The sequence below is a fragment of the Centrocercus urophasianus genome, unplaced genomic scaffold, assembly GCF_019232065.1.
Source record: "Centrocercus urophasianus isolate 14NV4802_14NV808 unplaced genomic scaffold, USGS_Curo_1.0 seq_11, whole genome shotgun sequence".
In the NCBI taxonomy this organism is placed as follows: domain Eukaryota; kingdom Metazoa; phylum Chordata; class Aves; order Galliformes; family Phasianidae; genus Centrocercus; species Centrocercus urophasianus.
The window spans coordinates 77,277,472-77,300,072 of record NW_024884253.1 but is presented as its reverse complement, the minus strand read 5'-3'; the positions used below and the strand labels follow the sequence as shown (position 1 = coordinate 77,300,072).

The window sequence follows — 22,601 nt, the reverse complement described above, 5'->3', positions numbered from 1 at the left end:
AGTTACTTCTCTGTAACTTCAACATCATCTTGGATGTCATGAGCTATTGGAGATGGCTGCAGAGGACCAGCAGATATGACAGGAACTTCAAGTGATCTGTGCCCTCCTAAAGTAATTGGAAGCCAAGCACGATATCCCATGCAATCTAAAAATGGTATCATATATTTGTGTGGAGGCAAATAATTATCACCACGACTTCTTGATTAGCACATGAAACTACCCATTTAATTTAGAAATAATGGATTTGGATTAACTGACTTATCTTAACTGACTGTCCAAGGAAAAGTTTTAAAAAATATTTTATTCATGTTTTTCCATCTTCTAGCACAGGCCTCTACCTCTATTTTTATTTATTTATTTTTTTAATGTTTAGCTTGATATTTACAACTAAATGTCTTTCTTAGTAGAAAGAAGGCTTGTGTGATTTTTTTAAACACAAAACAAGTGAAAAACAAAAGAAAAAAAAACAACAATACAAACCAACCAACCAAAAATAACCACTGCAAAACCAGGAAGCATATTAAACAAGGATGCAACAACAACAAAAAAATAATTTACAAACGTTTTTTCTCCTTTCCCCCCCCCCCAAAGTTAATAATTAAGTTAACGTATCATAAAATCTCCCACTACTTCTACAAAACAAAGGATGACAGTAGCACTGTTACCTCTCTTTGTGTAACAGTTTCCATGATGGTCCCAAAAGCAGGAATTGTTGCAATCCTCACTGAACTACAACAGAAAAACATTATCTTTAATTGAGCATTAAAGAATAAAATGGGTTAAAAAAAAAAAAAAAAAACAGAGCAAAACTCAAAGATTAGTACTTTAAGTTACATTAGTTTCTAATAATAACAAAACAAAAAAAGCAGACCAGGAAAAAGACAGACAGGATTAACTCAAGGTCTCAATCTGAAACTCACAATTCAGGATCACTGGACAAGGTAACAAGGGCCGGTGCAACCCGCTTGTCAACTAATGCTTCACTCATGCCTCGAAGAGTCAGCTGTAAACCAGTCAACATGCAATAAAAAATGGTTTGGTAAACTGGAAGGAGAACTGGATTAGCTGTGGCTGAGGATGGGCAGGCAGACTCTTGGGATTTATCTTGGTTTAGTCACCTCACGACACATTAAAATGATTAAGACACATCATGCTCTAGCTTTTACTGGTAATAACCTGTTAGTGAGATTAGCAAAGCATCCCTCCTTAACTTGAAAGAAATATCACATCAGAATATTATAGCACAAACACATCCAGGAATTGAAATACTAAGGCTGTCTACCAGAAATGAAGTACTCCCAAGACTATTTCACATTTTGATACTGCCTTATTTAATTTTAAATATAACTGGCAGAGTTACAGAACACGTTGATGTGCAGCTTCCTGCTAGAAACAATTTAAGCAAATTTCAAAACTGAAAGTATGACTTAATACTTTTTTTAATAACTGATTTAGTTTTCCATTTAGCATTTATTCAGCAATTTTATCCTCTTTAGTTCCAGGTATTGCAATAACCTTTTGTTATTACAGACAAGTGTCTTTAAAGTTACCTTTTAAACAAAGGTGACTTTTTTTTGCAGCTAGGATAACAAAGAGCTGATGGTTATTTCTTCCTAAGTATTAAGAGGGATGCTAGGTGTATAAGACAGTCAGAAAACTTACATTTCAGGGTCACTGGAGAGAGTAATGAGAGCAGGAACAACTCTCTGAGCTACCAGAGTTTCATGTACCCCCTTCACCAACAGCTGAATGGTCGGAGCAGGGGGGTATCACAGGTGATGCACGGAAAGAGCGAGCACAGTATCATGGGAAGAAGAACGGCACAACCAAGAGAGAGAAAGAAAAAACACAAAAAGCAAACCAAAATTAGAAGCTAAGCAAATACTGCTACACTAGTGCTTCATATATGCAAAGGCATGAAGAAAGCTGAAGCGGTCTGGCCATCAGCACAAACCTGACAAATTTAATGACACAGTGTTGTTTGCTCTGCTTTCAGCTATTTTGTAAATCAAAATATAGAAAGATTAGCAAGTAATTAGGTGGTATAATTCAAACCTGTTAAAATACTAAAATGATGCCAATTAGAGTTTGACAGTCTGGTCTAAATGATGCTATACCTCAGTGCAATGGCATATGTTATTGTACATGAAGACTGTCACGTGCAAAGGTAGATTTCTTTAGTCAGGCCAAATACATGTGTTTTTCCAGCACTGAGTGACACCTTTCAGACATCACAAAATGACAAAAAGTACCTCCCCAGAGGCCACTAAGCTTTCCTCAAAGTCACTGTGAACTATTTTAGATTTAATGGCTATCCAAGCAGTCTATATTGTAACAACTCAAGTTACAGTTGCTGGTCTACACAGGTAGAAAATGGACAACACTTGACTTATCCATTGTATTAGAAACTGAGGTCACATTGAAATTTGTCATTACCCACAGATACATGGAAACTGATTACGTTTAGAACTGCACTGCTCATGTCTTTATGTATGTATAACTACATGTGAAACAGATACCCTTTCTACACAATAATATAAACTTAATTTTTAGAAAATGGCAAGTTCTAAACTTCCCACTTCAGCGAAACAGGTGCGGGTTGTTGCTTTTTATTGTCTTTTTTAAAATCTGCTTTAGTTAAAATGAAAAGCATAGGGAAAGCAGCAGCTCTTACTGTATCATGCAGTGCTAAAACCAAGCACTAGTTACATTCTAACTAGAGTTTTACATTATGCTATTTGTTTGAGCATTCCAATTTTACTGACTGAATTTAAAACATGAACGTTACGAAAGACTGCAAGGAGTCTGACTTTCCAGATGACTTTCTATATAAAACAGTGATATCTACTAAGCAATATTTGAGTGTGCATGTGTGTGTGCCTATGTACCCAGATGCTGTGACTGTATCATGGTCTCACAGGTAATGACTGGACAAGGAAGCACAGGGGTGAGAAATGTTAAGCTGTGCAAGCATTACTGCTGCAAAATCTCAGAAGTAGAAAGCTGCAACTTCCTACGCTCATCACTCACAGAGTACTAGCAATGTCAGCTACTCTACTACATTTTAATATTAATGCATTCCATAATTATTTACAGTAACAGCAACTTATAAAGTGTTGACCTATTCACCTTAAGGTTGATGCACTGGTTGGATGCATCAACATAAGGCTGATGTATTCACGTTCAGATTGATGCTAAGGTCGTAGCACTCTGTTCAGCCATAACAAATTTACTCCCATACAGTTTTCCCACTGACTAAACTAGACAATGTTTATTGTTTTTAACTGGGGACAAACAGGGATATGAGTTTTCTTTACCAATCTTTGTTTTGAGAAAAGTCTGGAGGCTGGAATTCTTAGAATTTGTGTAATTAGCAAACAACTTAGAGTGATCTCAGCTCCACAACTATATGGGCTGCTAATCATGTTAAAGCATGGTAAATAGCATCATTCTGTCTTAAAGAAAGTAAAAGCATGTATAATCATTTAAGAGTCATTCTGAAGAAAAGAGTTCCTAACCTTGAACAGACCAACAATGCTTGTAACTCAGCTACACGCTTCATTGTTCAAACCAGCAGCAGTCAAATCTGTTTGCATCAACATTCAAATGGGAAACTACTGACAGAAAACATTAATGCACAGGCACAAAGGAAACAGCTGGATGGGCAAAGCCACATTGCATTTAAGGCTACAGTGAGACAGACAACACAAAGTTTTATCCTCTTTTGATTCTTAACAAGGAATGCACGTTCATTACTTCATATATACCACACCTTAAAAACTATAGCACAGAGCTTCCTGTCCCCAGGGGCAAACAAAAATACATTGGCTATAAATAACTCCTGTTCTTTTACTCCAGAACAGACTGGTAAAGGTTTTATAACATGATTTGGCAGGCCTAAATCACAGCAGTCCCTGAGCTGCTGCAGATCACTGTACTGGTCTAAAACTTTGCAGTACAAGTACAGCTGTCCAGCTCAAGACACACTCTCCTATGTTATCCAATCACTACTGTCTATCTTCTGAGAGAATTGCTGTGTTTTGCCAGCGAGTGATCTCTGAGACATCAAAAATTCCTCACGTGAAGGAATCCTCCAAAATAAAATGAACTGCTACCATCTCTTCCTATAATTGACTTCCAAAATTCACATACTGTCGTGTATAAATGCACAGACTGCAGCTATGAAGTGGCAACATAGTAAACCAGTTTTCCAGTGAGAAAAATGTCTTCAGTGAGGTTGCCTATGCACTAGTAAAAACTGAAATACATTAGAAAGCAAACAAGTAGCATGCAGAACTACCCAAAAATTATCAATTTGCAGTGGAAAACAAACCACAACCAAGACAACAGCTTATATTAACTGAAGTTTTTTGTGTATTGGGTTAATGATTACACAAAAAAGGAAGCAACATTTTTACAAATATGAAATATAAGCCATGTGCTTGTATTGTAAACAAACTAAGAAATGTTTTATGGGTGACCAAAATTGCCATCTCCTTTTCACAAGAGAAAAAAACCAAGACAGAGTTGGATACTTTCAAGGGAAGTCACACAGTATGTTGTTAAGTCACTGTTTAGTGCTTTGTCTGCAATGACTAGCAGAGTTGCAGTAGAGAAAAGTAATGGTAGCATTAAGCACTTCTGTCCTCAAGGCAGACTTGAGATTTGCTTTCAGAAATGGATACGACATGGCAGATTCACCTAGAGGTCAACAGCAAAGCTAACCAGTGAGTCAAGCTTAACAAAACTGTAAAGAAAATAAAAGAAAATGGAATTTGATTATAAAAAAAATTACTCTCAAAAATATGGAAAAAAAAAAAAGATACTCTTGTTCAGCAAGTGGTGTATGCCCCAGTCTTTTGGTATGCATTTTATCTTTAACACTTGAACAGGAGCACGGTATGGAAATAAATAACTTACTAGTTAAATTTAACAGCCTCTCTTATCATCTATAAATTTGTTCCAAATAAAAAGACGAAGTTGTCACACTGTGGCATATTAAGAAATCCTATATTTCACCAATTATTTATTTTTGGTAAAAATGTACATTTTTACCACTCCATTTGGTGACAGTGGAAACTTGCTGCAGTTACAGGTGCACTATTTGTACACTGAAAAAGGTACTGAAAACTGGTAACTTTTAACTAATGATAGCAAATGTTAAAATGCACAGAGACACTTGCTTACGTTTACCTACGGACCTAAGCAAAAACGTTTGATGATGTTATTTTGTTCTGGTTTGAACACTACTTTGCTGGGAAATTCATTTTCATCTGAAAATGTTTTTCAGCATGCAATAGTCAGAATGCAACAGTGAAATCAGTAGTTGATCAAAGAACACACAGTCACTATAGAAACATCATGCAAGTGGCTAATGACAAATTACATAGTGAGATGTGCTAGAGAACACAACAGGTAAACAACTGTACAACTGCTCCATCACACAGTGCACAACTTATTTAATTCATGCATAATTTTTAAGAATATGTCATCTGAAATCAGTGTTTAAGAACTTCATCTGAATCAGTGTTTAAAAACACTGCAGTTTCAGAAAAGCATTCAAAAAAAGTTTAGGTATCACTTACCTCAAACATTCTAGCTGCTGTGCATCGAACAAGAGCTGAAGTATGGACAACTCCATACCATAAGACAGTTAACAGCAACTCATGATAAGCTGGGTTTGCACTGAAAGAAAACATTTAAGCAATCAAAAAAGAAAAATAAATAAATAAATAAATAAATTCCTCCACACCTCTGTGGATCTTTTTCTTACAAAAAGCTGTCTCAGCAAATCTAAAACTCCAATTTTTATCCCTTATGAAAGACACAACATTTACTCCATTCCAAAGGGCATGGAACATGCTGCTGTCTAGAAAATAGGCTGCATTTTGAAGTTGATTTTAGAAGTTCTTCAGAATATAGATTTCAATATATTGCAATAGCGAATTGAACGAAAATACATATGAGAACATACAGTAAGAATATGGGAGATAGTAAATCAATTTCTACTTTTCTCCTTAGTGAGGATTTTTTTTTTTGGTATTTATTTTTACTCCCATGTGTGAGTTTTTCTTGGTTTTCTTTTTTTACGCTTGAAAGTTTTGGTTTTTAAACACTGTGTTATTCATTTGGGAGATTATCACTGAGGAAAAACATAAGCCTACTCATTTTTCCCCTGAGGCAGCACAGTTAACAAAATTACAGCCACATTACCATGTTTTAATAAAAGCTTCTGATGTATTCAGATTTAGTCAGCTCAAAGGTTCTTTACCCCAGTTCCACAAAGGAAGCTTTCAGGCTATCAAGAGGAGCGTGGGACAGCGATAGCATGGTCATGACATCTTCCAAGAATCCAACTAACAGCTTGCGGTCCTCTTCCTAAAAGAAATACAATTTCAAACGTAGTACAATTGTAATGGTTTGACAACGTTCAGCTATGAAAAAGACAAACTGAGAGAGAGCAGATTAGATTTAGCACTTAATTTTCTTAGAATTTCCAAAATATGCTTTTAGAAACGTTTAAACGTTTAGAACGTTTAAAGGAAACACAAGACTATTCCTATATTTTATCAGCTGAATACATACTTATATGCACAAAATTCCCCAAAGATGTTTACTGAAACCCACTTTCATGGCTCTCGACAGTTAGTGATTGCTTACAGTCCACTGCAAGGAATGCAAGTCCATCTGTGAGATGATGAAAGGTTTAGTTTTCCTTGTAAGTCATGTATACATCTGTTCATAACTGCTGGTTACTGGAGGACTAGGTAGGGTTATTTATGGGGTGTTTATTTTAGACCTAAATAGCACTAAAATTTTAAGACTCCAATTGTGCCCAAAATAGCAGTTTATCTGCTTGTTTATTTTTGAAACTGTTGCAAAATTATGGCCACAGCTAAATGGCAAAGAGCCCATTTATTGAACATAACTAATATTTTGGATAAAGGCACAGGGCAGCTGTCAACATCTGAGAGTTAGCAATGCTGACAGTGCCTGATGTCATCTTAAGATCTACTGAATTTAGTATCCTTTAACACTGATGTCCGTCACCCCTAAATGTTGTAGTAAATGCAGTACTTAGGAAACTTAGATTTTAAATAGACTTAGGGCTGTTTATTTATTTATCCTCAATGCATGAGAGCACTAGAAGTTTACAAAGAGAACATTAAGGTGGTGTGGGTGTTTATTGTTTGTTTGTTTTGATAGAATAATATGTCAAATCTAAGAAAGAAACATAAAAACAAACCTACCTGAATATAACATGTAAGGACCCCTGTTGCATAGATGGGAACTGTAGCTTTTGTAAGCACTCCGTTACCTGCTGTGGAATCTAATGAAACACATTACAGAATTTATTTTGCATATATACATATATAAAGTATGCATATATTTACATTTATGTAAAGAATGTATATACATAGGCATACATACACATGCTAAAATAATGCTTAACTAATATCTGGATTAAAGATTTTGTTTTTAATTTAAACACATATACAGTGCACAACTTCAGAGTGTTCCATTCAGATTATGATTAAAGAAAAATGACAAATTTGAGAACTGTGGACTGAAAATGTTATTTGAACAGGACAATAACATTTTTACCAGCTGCTATTAAGATCAATTTTATTCATGAGAATAGAATATCACTCACCTATGTTTTCCTCAGATAGTCTTAGTATTTCCTGGAACTGTGGTTTTACCTACATAAAGGATTATGAAACCCACATGAGAAAGTTTATAGCTAGTATCAAAGTTGCCAAAAATTAAGACAGAAGAACATTTTGAAGATGCAGAAAGAAAAAAATAGAATCTTTAAGAGGAGCAGCTGATCTACCAAAATTCAAAGTATGACAGAGAACAAAAATTTCTAACGAGTGCCCACCCAGTAGTGGTCACTGTGATAACAGCATTTAGCCCTCCTGCTGCTAAGAGTTGAAGCCTTTTGTCAGTTTGCTTAGACGGGCTTTATGATTCTACCATACTATATGTAAAAAACAATCAGTAATATATTGAGTTTGCTTCATGTCTCTGTTAACGAGTGTTGTCTTCCAAAACACAGTTGTAGTAATTTTTACTGAAGCAAGAATTGTAAAGATAAATTACAGATGGGATTTTCAAAGATCAGAGAGAGGTTTTAGTCTCTGCCGAAGCAGCATGCAGTAACACAGAATGCTAAATGTTCATCTTTTGATAATATTGCAGTGTGTTAGCATTTCTCTTCAAAATATTCTCAACAAATATTCAAAAATTAACTTATTGAGAAATAGGTGACATACATCCTTGATAAAAACATTTAGGTATAAGCCGTGGAAAATATTTTTAGCAGGGAATATTCATTTTAAAATTAGCGATGAAGTACACAGTGGAGTACAAACAATGGACACAATGTTGTTCTGAAGGAAGAAAACTATGAAATCACTAGAATGAGAATGATCTCTCATTTTTATCAACACAAAGATGCGTGTTAAGGTTTAAAAACATCAGGTTTTGCAGTACTTAAGGAAAAGCATCAGTACGGCACATAAATACAGATGTCACACAAAACGTGAGTACTCAAACACCATAAAGTTTCAGTAATACATACTTATTATCAATGTACAATGTTGGCATAACATTTAAGGTACCACCTTACCTTAGTGTTTGTAAAAATTTTCCCAAATGTCCTACAAAGTCGCCAGAAAAATCTGGAGAACTCATGGACACATGCAGTTGATGCTACGTTGATTTTGCCAACTATTTCTATAAGCTGTGGTAACCTGCAAATAGGGAAAAAAGAGAAGGATATCAGACACTATCCTGATCTTTTGTTTCTCTCCAGTTATATTAATACAGATTTACTGTACGTGCTAATAAGTATACATATAAAGTACTAGTAAAATTATCTAACTGTTCTGTACAATTCCTAAACCTTGAAGAAAGCAAGGTTTAAACTCAAGGAAAGCCTGATATGCATTTTCAAACATCTGTTACTGAGGAACAGCATATCTACGGAAATAATCAGAATACAAGAAACTTCCCTTCAGCAGAGAATTGACTACAGTAGGGCAAAGCTGAAAAAAATTTCTGGAGTGAGCAGTTGTCTATACTTCCATTAGGTAAACAGTATCTTCTGAAAAAAGTCAATGAAGTCAATTCAGAGTGATATTTAAGAAAAACTATAAAAAAATCCAATCACCTTCTCTTTAAAATTGAGTAATTCTTAAACACAATCATACCTAAAAACCGTGAAGTTCAAACATTTCTAACCATAACAATTTATTAAGAACTATTAGTTTTGACAACTTTTAGGAACAGTAAGGTACAAATTAACTCACAGTTGATTGACTACCCATAGCAAAGTCTCCCAGCCTGTGGTCCCCTCATGTTCTAGCTGATGGTTGTAAAGTTGCAACAATACTGCCAATTGTTCACGGCTTCCGACGATGATAGCCACATCCTGAAGAGGTGATGCAGGTCGGGGAAATCTAGTGACTGTGACAGCAGAGAATAAGCAATCATGAACAAAACAAGATAAAGATGGCTTGGAAATCATGTCAGTAAAGCCTGAAATTCTTCGGTAAATTCTGTGTAAGGTTATCAAATTGCCTTTTAAAAATCCATGAGTTAAATCCAACTCCAAAGAGACTACACAACCCTCATTCTTAAAAAGAGAAAATGCAGAGATCGTGGATGACCCCAGAGATCACGCTGTAGATTTATGGTTGATTGAGTACAAGACAAAGTCTCCTGACTTCTGCTACACTTTACACTATCTCCTCAATTATTTGGATCAAGAGAAGAGAAAAATCTACAAAGAAAAAGAAAGAACTCAAAAAATTCTAGACCATAAAAATATCCTAGGGTCAAAAGTCTGCTACACCAATGTTTCTTTTATTACATTCAGTTTAGGCAAAGTATACTGAAAATTATTCAGCAAAGACGTTAAGTGGCAAATATGTAATCTTTCCTACTGTGGAATTCAAGACAAGCTTGCAGTTCCAACAGTGCTACTGTGTTAGTGCAAACATGGGAAGTATAGGAGGTTTGTTTCCTCCACTTGAGTTGAGGAAGCAACTGTCAGACTACACCGAAGGCTGACATTTTTGAATTCCTTATTTAAACACTAGCAATTCAGGGAAAAAGTGCTCATCTTCAAATGACTCAGGTCAGCTGAAAGAGCTTCACTGTGGCATGTCTAACATTTTTACATTCAAGCACATAACACAACTTGCTCCTTTCTAAATTTCCTTTTAAATGTACGGTTGTTAAACATTCTTTAACTCGATATACAGAAATATTACCAGCATGTAGCAGGTATTACCAACAAAATCTTTAAAAAGTATTCGTAATGAAAGAAAATGTTAAAGAGGCTTGGAGTGCTGATTTAAGCATTTAACTTCACTTAGAGATCATTCTGTTTGCCAAGATAATTACATAGATGCATAACAGATGGTGAAGCTCCTGCACCTGAATGTATTTTTTCCACTTCTTACAAATAATTAAAAAAAAAATTGCAGTAAATCCCTAATTCTAAAGGCAGCCTTCTTGAGTTATTACTGTTCATTTGTAGAACACAGTTCTTCACAAATCTTCAGAAGTCTAATGAAGGACTGCTTTGTTTTCTCAAAAGTTTCTTTTGTGAAGTAGAGAGAAATACTGAGAGATGAAATGAAGAAAAACATTATTTCATTCACATCTATTTTGTCATTACTGAAGTGACTCAGGCATAGGAGAGAATGGAATAAGGAAGCAATATTTAAGGATTTGCTAAGAGAGACCAATATGAAAAAATTTCCAGGGGAAATCATAAGGTAAGCATTTATTTTTCCCTCCACAATTTATATGGTCTATCAGGACAACAAAGTGCTTCATTGAAAGACTCTCATAAGATTATACAAGCCACTGGGCACAGAAGACATTTTGCCTATAATGGACTGTATAGAATGCTGCTAAATGAATACAGAAATCTCAGTCAAAAAAATCCTAAAAGATACAATCTCATTTTCCTTTGTAGTACTGGCAGTCATCTGGTAAATATTTATGACTTCCATATTGTGAATTACCTGATGTCCACTGTTACCACAGTGTGAATTACCTGACGTCTGTAACTAGTTACGTGTATGACAAGAATTTTTTTAAGACTTACTTCTTTCATAGCAATGAAATTGGAGAGGAGATGAAGAAGGGAAGTAGAAAGACTTTTTCCCAAAAAGGAAAAAAACAGAAGAAAGAAAAAAAGTCATGACAAATGTTCCTATGTTGGAAACTAGCTTAAAAAAAAAAAAAAATAAATATTCTCTCCATCAATTCAGTCACACTGAAGGAAATTCATAACATGACAGAGGTTTCCTGAGGTTCTCTGTTTTTGCTACATCTGAAAATATTATATAAAAAAGGCGCATTAGAAAAATATGCCTGAGGTCAGGAACTGAAATTATTATTTTATAGATGTGTTTAAAAAAATATATATAAAGCTTATATACGAATCCTGCAACTTATGTTTATCTAGTAATCTGAGGTATATTTGAGCTCCAGGTACACGTGAACAATTCCTTGAATTCTTCCTTTGCATTTAATACTGATCTGTAACTGAATTATACTCGTGTTTCCAAAAATTCCACTTGACAGAAACTGATGTACCTTCTATTTGTGGTACTTCTCCCTGAAGTTTAGCCTTGCTTGAGAAAGGTGCATTCTGTAGCACCAATGCAAATAATGATGGAATCAGTGACTGCAAAGCAGATAGATACATGTGGAGCTTATGTTCGTCCAAACCGTGTTCTCCTTCCTGAAACAAACAGGACATTCAGTTAAAATTTTCAGTTTGAAGACATTTGTGATGAACTCCCCAGAAACACTCATTACATGGTCCTTTATCCTGACCACTACAGTACCTGGCGTTACAATCCAAACACTCTTGTCATTCTTGAGTCACTTCTCAAGAGAAGCCAGCAATATAATCATTGGCATTGAGTGATTCACATTACTGAACACACTGATACTCAGAAAGAGCAAATTTAGGCACATCTTGAAAACAGGATTCCTTGGTCTCAAGGATCAGTGCATCTGAAAACTGAACGAGTCAAACGTATTGTGAAAATAAGCATCTTGGTTATATCGTAAGAGTTACCCTACTTTCCAGAACTCTCCTGATATCTACCAAAATAAATGTGTGCAGCAAAATCGATGCAAACTGCATATCATGTAATTAAACCATTCAACGACACCTTTTCTTACGTGCAATAAAGGCTGCACTTTATTAAAAGCGACACTATGTGACACAATGTGACACAATTTAAATACAGGACAAATGCATTCAGACTAACAGGCACCATCTGGTCACAAGCTCAAGAAAATGCTTTCTGAACTGTACATTAATTGGCTATAAAGCAATATACTATTGGAGAAGAATCTGATTATTTTATTTTATTTTTTTTTTGTTTTCTTCCTCTATCAAATCAAAGTTAAGAAAAATCTCCAGAAAATTTCTCCCTCATAGAACTCATACATAATAAAGCTACAAAGAGAAGTCTTCAATGTAGAAATAGCTAAAGACATACCCTGAGCAGTTTTTCAATTTTACTAAGCAGCGTAGGTATAAGATGGAACTGTAAGTTCCCCAGTTCTGTTGTCCAGGCAGCATAAGCAGGTAGAAATACTTGATGTGTTGCACTAACTACACGTTCTGAAGGGTCTCCTAAAGCTGAAAGCAGCAGTTCAAAGCCCTGGAAGAAATAACAAGAAAATTAACTACTTTTCCTACAATTTATTTTAAGGATTACTGTGCAAAGCATACACAGACTAGACTTTTACACTAATAAAAAGTAAACCAAAATAGTACATGGAGGCCTCTCAACATGTATTCCTACCTTATCCATAAAGTTTAACAGTCCAATGATCCCGCTAGCAGTTATCAGCGTTTATACAAACATGTTTTCATTGTTCCACTTTCAAAAACTTAAGGAGAGGAAGGTAAATTCTTCACTTTCATGAACCTGAAATACTACTGGCCAACATTAAGAAGAACTACAAGCAAGCTTTATTGGAGTAGATTAATCTGTTGGCAAGCGGTGACAACAAACTGGCTAATAGACTTAGGTGGGCAATGAAGTGGAATACTCTTGAATTACAAATTATTAAAGGAACTTCTTTGTGCAGTTCACATCTGAGATTCTAATGATATTTGAAAGCACATGCTCTTTTTTCAGTCTTAGTGACACAATAAAAAGCAACATCAATACAAAACCATCAACATGAAGTTTTTAATGCACACGTGTAAAACAATGTACCCTCCTATTCACAAAGTAAACATAAAACACATTCCATATGTACAGAACCCAACTCAAATTGTACCTGTTGATATTTGTCTGGATCATCAATATATCCCATAATGATGCCAAGGCTTTTGATCACAGCTTCTCGTACCAGATCTGCCTTATCTTCCATTAGCATTTGTTGCAGCATAGAAAGTACCAATGAACTACGAATTTCTTTCTGTGTATAAAGAAGAAAAACACTTGTTAAATCCAATGAAACAAGATATGCTGGTCTGTATCAATTTTTATAAATGATTTGCATTTCTATTAGTGCTTACAAACAACAATCCCTTTCAACAGCCTTGAATCTCCTAATGAAAAACACACATTCAGCTGTGACAATAGTAGACCAAGGAAAATAAAGTGCTAGTAGCCTCATCAGTCTTTTGTTCTACTAAGCAAAGAACTGGAGTCTTTTAACTAACATGGATGCATGGATATCAAAAATAACTAACAGCAAAAAGCTACTATAGGCCCAGACTTGGCATGATGTACTTAAAACAGAATCTTTAATCACTCCATTGCTAAATTTGAGAAGCATGCTTTTAACTTTGGTTATTTTCATCTTCTTCTGAAGCTTCAGATTCCAGTTTGTCACTGACTAATCTCTGCTACAGCTTTTGACTAGCAGTACTCTTCACTTTAAACATCTCACAGTATCTAAAGAACTCTGTTACTGCATGCCAATTATTTTTTCAGTGGTGATTTCCTTGATTGATCTTAACTACATTTATTTCATTTTTACTGAAACTATGAAAATTTGCTCAAGCCATACTGGTCATTAAGACATTTTATAGCCAGACCAACCTGCCTTCCTTTGTTATAATTCACTTTCTCTTTACTGAATTTCATACGTGTGACAAAGTAGAACATAATGTTCCTGTCTATGTATAAGAACCACCTTATTTTAAAAAGCTAATGGATATTCAAGTACTGCAGCAGATTTTAACCTTGGTTTCACAAGAAGTATAAAGGGTCAGAATGAATACTTACAGGAAGGTAAGGTGCTAGTGCTCCACAAGATTCTGCTACCAGTAGCCGTCTCTCTGGGTATTTGTGATTGATCTAGTGAAAAAAAAAAATAATGGTTATTTGCTTTGCAGTGAGTTATTTGCTTAGCATTTAAAATGTGGTTAGTATGAACTACAATAGAAGGATACGTGTGCACCTCTTAGATAAACATTAGCTGTGCCTGTAGAAGCTGCACACACATATGAAGCAGCCTCAAATTCTTGTACTGAGGCATAAAGGCAAGGCAGATACAAGCCTCCTCTAGTTGTCCTGTATATGGGAGCTTACTGTAAGAGAACATTCTGGGAAGCATGTATGTAAACGAAGTAAAGATGCTCATCTAAGAACTACAAGAGTGCCCTCTAGTGATCTGAGCCAACCATTGTAGCACAACTGCCCAGGTCCTGCTGAGCAATAAGGGTCAGAAGAGGACACAGGTACTAAGCCAAGAAGTATCTGCATTCTTTCAAAGTTCAGTTTCCAAGTCTAAACAAAGACGTCATGTTTCCAAGATGTGCATGAAAACAGCTCCTGTTCTTAAGAACCTCTTGTTCCCATGCTGCCTGCCTCCTCTTTCCACTGAAAGGCCATACAAAAATTGTGCCTTGCTTTTGAAAGAAGTTTACATCTTGGAAATCAGCCTTAGTGGTCAGAGAGAGAAGAGAGCTGATGGTTGCACAATAAAAAACAGGTGATATGTTTTCAATATACTGCTAAGCCATACTGACGTAGTGGAAAGAAAAAGGAAAGAAAGTACTCAAATTTCTATAAAGCTTTTCATTCAGAAAAGATTATTGGTCCATGAGAATGTAAACATAATGGTAAATTGGTTATCAGTTCTTTTCCTTTTTTTTTTTTTTTTTATTTAGCAGTATTGTATTTTTAGATGCCAATTACTTGGTCACAATTTCTTAGGAAACTTTTAGCATCTACACACTAAACACAGATGAGTAAGCCTGCATACATGTACAGCTGTGAAGAGCAGGTAAAAAAAATGGCAAAGACCAGCCTGATTACTCTGAGCTTCAAATGCATAGATAGAAATGCAATATTTTCTGATGCCCTAGTCCTTTACATCTGTAAGTAGATTTTGACTGGGGTCCAACTATACTAAGCCTCTCATGATTAAGAAATCACTGAAAGACGGTAGAAAACTATACTGTATTTTTGAGTTCTTTCTACAATCTCAGTTTTGTGGCAATGAGATTCAGCTGGTATTTACTAGAGAAAACGCTGACCTGGTTTCAGTACTGCAAACAAAGCCTGGCAAACTGCATTAAGTAAAAGCATGATGTCATATGGCTTGGCAGCCTGATAGGTGGCACTGATACAGTTGGACTGGTTTCTCCTGTGCATCAGTAATTATGAAAATGTTATAATGAAGATGTGCTCTTCCTAAAGTGAGATTAGTTCCTTTAAACTCTCTTTAAATCTCATGAGAAGGACTAAGAAAACAAACTGGTTTATGCTCAACTGCTATAGGTCTTTTCTTTAATCAGTAGATACATCAGTCAAACAGGTAATGCATCTAATTACACAAATGTCACACAAATTATGCATTTAATATGTAAATTGGACAGTCAGAAAGCATTAAGTTTATTAAAGATTGAATGTCATTGCAAAACAGAAAGGGCTAAGTTATGCATGTGGAGAAACAGTAGACAAATACCACAACAGAAAGACTGCAATCAGAGCAAGCATTACCACCCTTGTCATGGCTTAATTGTTCAGCATCTTTTTGGCAATCAATTCCCTTTTCTTTCATTGCAGAAAAACAAGAATTTTTTTACCTGAACTCATGTTGGTTTCCTTCTGTATCTCAGATGAAAGAGAACGAGCTTTTCAGTTTGGTATTCTATTAATTTATTATACCTGTGGAAAAGGTCACTGGGATTCTGGAATTCACATGTAAGCTTCAGGCTTACAATACATTCATCTACAGGGCTCTTATTTCAGACTACTTTGATCTTTAATTTTCTGTTTAAGAATTTAAGCTGGCTGAAGCGTGGACACTGCTCCAAGGACTCATCACTTCAATACAAAATCAGTAAATGACATCTGAATGACAGTGGAATCCCAGTGGTCTGGAAATGACTGTGTGAAATTTATAAACACTCCTGCTTGGCAATAGGTTGGGTAACACTGCTGAAAGTGCACAAATATCTGCATTTCAATATAATGCATGCAGGTATGTGACATGCAAGTAACTACACCTCCAGAGAAACCTCTCAAATTTTCTGTTTCTGAATTCTTTTCCATGCCATAACAATGCGTATATCACGAGGTCAAAGAGCATCCAAACATCTTCCTGAAAAATACTTTGAACAGTCACTTTGAACAACTCAACATCTATGAAGTTGTAACTAATTTACATTGTGTGTAAAGCACAAAATAAGCTGTCACCTGTTCCCAACACTGTGGTAAAAGCTCAGCTTCTACACGCGTTGGTCCAACATGTCGGGCAAATGCCACACAGCCGGTCAGTATCATCTGCCTGAAAACACAAATTAAAAACTTTAATTTGCTGACAATGAGAAGTTCTATAATATATGATGCCTCAACTCTTTACGTTAGGAAAAGGAGATACCATCAGGCAACAGGTAATCGTTTAGATCTAAAATCTCACACCATACACATTGACTAAATCTCAAATTGAAAGCTGATATACTGTTCTCTGTTTTATGTGTCTTTTCCAGAAACTTGGAAGATCCAAAACTCCATGAACCAGACCTGAGAATATCGAATCTGGGAGTCTCTGAGCACTCATTTCCTAACATCTGGGTTTGAGAATTTGACTAAATCTCTGATTTACATCTTATTTCTGAATACTATGATTCACCGTGCAATAAATGGATCTAAGTTACTTAATGTAAGTTACCTACGGCTTCTATTTAGAACCATCTGTTGGTTTTAATAACTTTTAAAGTAATTTAATTCTTTCATGAAATGATTTTGTAATATCCCAGTGTGCAAGTTACTGTCATCTCTTCCAACATACTGGAATCTTGTCAGAAATCCTCTAAAGGATGAAAAATAATTAAAAAGGAATGCAATTAACCAGTAATATCTATGATCACCTGAGTAATTTTATTTATATTCTTGCTTTAAAAAAAAAATAATAATTGTCTTTTAAGAAAAGAAAACTCTCCTCAATTTGCAGGAAATCAGAGATATATAAATACATTTAATGTTTCAACAAATATTTAGGAGATAAAAAATATTGACTCCAATATGTTTATTATTTACTACTGAGATCCAAAAACCTTAAAATATAAGTGGACCACGTGAAAAATCCCTCATTATTTGCCCCATTATCTTCTCTACATTCAAGCTGCTTGAAGAACTGCCTTCCTCACAGGTAGCTATACATAAAATGAGGTTTTATTTATACTGTGGAGTGTAAAATTATACTAAAAAGTGGATGTATACAGAAAGATTAGAGACAGACCAATTTATTGCAAAATAAGGAAGTTTGAAGGGGTGGGAGAATGTTTGTTTTTACACCCAGTGAGGCAAAATGAGATCAAACTACAAGCATCTGCAAATCTGTACTTTGTGATATTTTAACTTCTATTTAATGAGTGTTTATTTTGCAAGGGTTTTTGAGTTTGTTATTGCTCCTGCTAATAGGATTGGAATCATGTCAACTTTGCATGCAACTTACCAGTTCTATCTGGTTTTAGTTCTTACATCAGAACTTAGATCAGTAGTTTTAAATGGTAATACGTAGACTAGAGACACTCATTTTATCATCTCTACAGTAAGATTAGAATACCACTGTGAATTTGTTCATTACTACCTCATGGAAACTAAATAATGATTAATCTGTTATCATTTTTGCGTCACGTCTTAATTCCTAAATATTACTGCAGCTAATAGCATGCCCTTAAGGTCGAAAGGCAGAGATTCTGCTGGTTCTCTCTTAACCAGTCATACAATGTATTCCATCAAAAAGAGATACGTTCACTTTCAGACTATTTTCAGGGAGAAATAGTCTACCTAAAAGATTTTTTCCGGAATTTGAGAGAAAAAACCCAAAACAATTACTTATTTTTCCCCTCTCTACCACATGCAGAGAACTAGACCTTTGAACAAGGTAAAAAGGTTCAGGGAAAACCAAATAGATGATTAGATAAGGTTCAAGAAATCAATCAAAATCAAAAGCTGATTTGTGATAGCAATACGGAGACAAAAGCTTGTGGCAACTGCAAATTCTACAGCATACAAAAGAGATAATAAATGCCTTTGGCTCTTGATTTACATGCCTCACCTAATCTCATAACTGGACAACAGAACATACTTTCATAATGTGTTAATAGCAAATAGGAGGATACAACAACCATCTGAAATCTACTGCAGAAGAAGGGAAAGAAAATTCATTGTTTTACACTAAGCCTTCTCAAAATTGTTTAATGAAATCTCCAAATCAAGTCAGTATTTTTTTTTTCTTTTTTTGCCTTGCTGATAAAGATGGGAACTTTCAGATTTTACAAAAGTATTCAAAAAATAATGTGTTAAATATTTTACTGTTACCATCCTAGAAGCATAGGACAACCACTAGTACTTGTGGTAGGGAAGGAAAGGGAGTAAAGTACTCAGTGCTAGGTCATTGAAACAAAGTTTGTTAACACTCAGCTACTGCAAAAATTGCAGCCTAGACTGGAGGAACAACACAACATCCCTTTCTTTAACAAGGTGCTGGAAGGCTTTCTTCAAATAGCTCTCTTCAGACTACCACTTACAATCTGCTAAAGAGGAACATCAAGCAAATCAGTACTACTCAGTAGAGCACTACTTTGCTTCGTCAGTACAGAAAGCAAAGCAAAATGAGACTAAAGGAACATGGTGGGAGTTAGAGCAGAACACAGTTTAATAATTCTTAACTCTTTCCTGAGGTTTTGTTAAGTGGTTGTATACACTGATAAGCAATTCAATTTCATAATACACAGTTCAGAGTCTTTTGTCGCTCCTGTATTGAAAGCTTGTTTACTGGAGTTTTCTGTAGTATGTTCTTCAGTTACATGCATTTTGCAAGATGGTATTATATAGCCTATGAAAAGACATACTGGTCACACTAAGCATGATGTATTGACTTCATTAAGAGTGCTATTTCTACATATATTACCTGCAGATCTTCTCAAAAGGTCACATTACAAACTATGTTTTAACCTTTTCATAGAAGACCCTACCGCTAATCTGCTTTCTTCACGGCTTCCTGGCTTCCAAAAACAATGTAATTGTCCAAACAGAAGTAAAACTATGACATATTTGTTCTTTTTCAGAAGAGAATTTTATATGCGTTTAGAAAATCCCAACAGCGTATTAACATGCAGAGCCCTCAGGTTGAAAGTGGGCTTGTCAAATGTAACAAACATACAAAACTATGGTGAAATGCTACATCTGCAAGCACAAAAATGTCTTTCACAGAAGCAAGTATAACACAAGCTTTCCACGTAACCACAAACATACTTTATAAGCCAACTATTTATAGTAAGCAGAAGGCTTACTTTTATGTGTTCATTATAAACATGTCTCTTATTTAACAAACTAAAAAGTCAACTTTTTATCATCTACTACTTGAATGTAGAACATAGGTCCGCACAGCATGGCAAAAGGTGACTGAGTAATGTTAAGAGCTTACTAACGTAATTGTTCTGGTGGTCAAATATGAATATCTTTGCCCATTGCATAGTGCACAAGACTGCTAAAACATTACCTAAACTTACTTAGATAAAAAGCAGGAATTAATAATATACTTTCACATAAACATATAACAAAGTGACTGAAACGAGTTCTGAAAAAGCATCCTCTAAGTTTTTTTCAAAATTTATCTGATTTTACAGAATGTTACTTATTCTTCCGTCAGGTGCTATGACTACACTAAAGCAAACCACAATTTCTGTGTGTGTAAATTATGTTATGCATATATGGCATGTTCTGTCAGAATCCCTGGAACGTGTGACAGAACATTCTTCCCAAATTTCTAGAGAAAGCAAGTTAGCCTTAGATATAAATCTCTATTCACAACAAAGAATGAACAACTTGGAAGAAAAAGCAACTTGGACTTTCTTCTTTCTTAGCTACTGGACATAATAAGCAGCTGAACAGGTAAATCGAAAAATCAACCTGACAGGCCAAGTCTTGTGACAAATAAACTACAAGAGATTACAAGTGAAATGCAACTTCCCTCCCCTCTCAATCACAAAACAATCTTAGCTTCACAGTCTGCATGGGACATCCAAAACATTTTAGTTAACAGCAGAATTTTCAGGAGAAAATTTCTAATGAATTGGAAGTAGAACGGGGAGCACTTCTTGATGCAACTTCAATCTGCATGGTACTCCTGCACTATAAGCTGTTTTTATTTATGCCAAAAGTTTTACCATGGAAAAAATTTAGAAAAAGATCAGACCACTCGAGTTGCAGAGAATCTTCAAAAGAAACACTTCCCATTTATTTCATTCAAACCAGTTTTGTCTGAAGACAGAATAGAGCAACAGAAGATGCAGAAGCTTTGCCAAACATCTTGTAATGAAAATAACAGAAGAGCTGTATATCTCCAGATATGAAAAATCTTTTCATAATTAGTGAAGATGACACAACCAGCTCACGTACTGTCTTTCAACCTTAAGGATAATCTTGCTAACGCTGGTATAAAAATCAGACTTCTTCTGACTAAAAGAAATAACCATATTTATAAAACACAATAGAAAGTACTCTTTGTTCCAAAGTCTCAAGTAAAACAAAGCTCTTAACACTTGTCAAAGTTAAATAATTGCTTCAGTCTATTGAATTTTTACTGCTACCATAGTATTGAACAAATAGAAAGAATGCTATTTTTTCAAACTATTTTCCCACATGACACATGGTAGTTAATTTACAACCATATAGATAATTAAGATACACTAAAAACAGCTGCTTTGATTCCTGTAAATACAGTCACTAAGAATTACGATTTTAAAGCTTATTTTAACAGAGAACATCCCAGATCATCCTTAAGCAAAAGAAACATTACACTGCAGCTTACCTCATTCTTGAATTTCAGTAACTAGAAAGTACAGTTTATGAAAATGCAGTCTCAAAGTCCACACAAATTTGTAAACATCACAGCAGTGAAATAACAGCTGAAGAGAAACCTGGTTAAAATCATCCAATAATTTCCAGTTTCTATTAGTTCTGTTTCTTTGACAAAGAAAAAAAAAAAGTTCCTTCTTGACACGCAACACACAAATGCAAACACACCTTTGCTCATCATCTGGTCGTTTGATCAAATTGAACAGTATGTGTAGAAGCTGATCTCTCTCTTTGGGCTCAGGATGAAGGCAGGCTGTACACAGTATGAGTGGGATCAGTTCCTAAAAAGTTGCAGGAAAAGCAAACAAAGTAAACATGCTTTGGGCATACCTTCATCAACGGCAAAAGAAACTAAGAAGATTAATCTAGCCACATAAAATCAGAACAGTTAGAGAAGATGTCTTGGAGTCCTGACCTCTTATAAAAGTGACCTGAGCAAAGTGAAGGTCTGTGAAAGTTAGAATTATATTCCTGCTAGGAAAGATCTATACATAAATAAAAATTCTGCAAAAAATTACAATAAACATATGTGGGTCACTTTTAGCCAGAGTTAGAGGACCTTGGTTTATGTTTCTCCACTACCTAATGAAGTAAGAAAGCTCCACAGACAGACACAAACCTAACGTGGAATTAAAGGCAAAATCACCAATTCAGCATGCACACAGTTTTGCACACAACTTTTAATAAGCACTGTGGAACAGACATTGCTACAGATGACTGCAGACAAATGTCCCCTATTTTGTGTTGAGTGGGAAATATATAATTAAAGGTGTTCCCCTTGTTAGTTGCCTTTTTTTTTTTTTCCCTCTCAACAAAGAGGCAAGATCCAAGATCAAATTTTGTTTTCAAAGCAATTCAGTTTTCTTACTGAACAAATTATCAATAAAACACCATGTGAAACACTGATCAAAAACAACAAAAACAAACAAAATTGTTCAGAGCAGCAAATATATATATTTTTTCCATATGTCTTCAAAGTGAATGAAGAAAGAAATCTTCTCCTCCTAGAAGTAAAAAATGTTTGAAAACACGGTCTGTAAGTCCCTCTCACGGATTTTCCAGCCCAGTTTGGAAGCCACAAATTTCTAGAGGATTTCAGTGTCTTAGACAGAAACATTGCAATAAGAATTTGTGGGGGGAAGATCAAGACAAAGCAAGGTTGTCTGTAGAGAAAACAGGCAAGGACTCAGAAGACTTCCCCAGTGCACACTCTGAACT

The 22,601-nt window shown here is 35.2% G+C and overlaps 1 protein-coding gene across 2 annotated transcripts in view; it reads right to left on the bottom strand.

Moving 5' to 3' along the window:
• The window catches only part of RELCH (RAB11 binding and LisH domain, coiled-coil and HEAT repeat containing), a 71,423-nt gene that overhangs the window by 10,114 nt on the left and 38,708 nt on the right, over positions 1–22,601 (bottom strand). The window contains exons 11-24 of one of the 2 annotated variants that reach the window (XM_042809118.1): positions 21,552–21,664; positions 16,713–16,803; positions 14,292–14,363; positions 13,336–13,476; positions 12,543–12,707; positions 11,623–11,770; positions 9,318–9,474; positions 8,636–8,759; positions 7,655–7,703; positions 7,251–7,330; positions 6,272–6,378; positions 5,586–5,685; positions 1,663–1,745; positions 666–729 (exon numbers count right to left, since the gene is read on the bottom strand). In XM_042809118.1, coding sequence (XP_042665052.1) covers positions 666–729; positions 1,663–1,745; positions 5,586–5,685; positions 6,272–6,378; positions 7,251–7,330; positions 7,655–7,703; positions 8,636–8,759; positions 9,318–9,474; positions 11,623–11,770; positions 12,543–12,707; positions 13,336–13,476; positions 14,292–14,363; positions 16,713–16,803; positions 21,552–21,664 — 1,494 coding nt within the window. Of the gene's footprint in view, positions 1–665; positions 730–1,662; positions 1,746–5,585; positions 5,686–6,271; positions 6,379–7,250; positions 7,331–7,654; positions 7,704–8,635; positions 8,760–9,317; positions 9,475–11,622; positions 11,771–12,542; positions 12,708–13,335; positions 13,477–14,291; positions 14,364–16,712; positions 16,804–21,336; positions 21,504–21,551; positions 21,665–22,601 lie in introns of those variants that run through there. The other variant, XM_042809119.1, reaches the window with a different exon arrangement.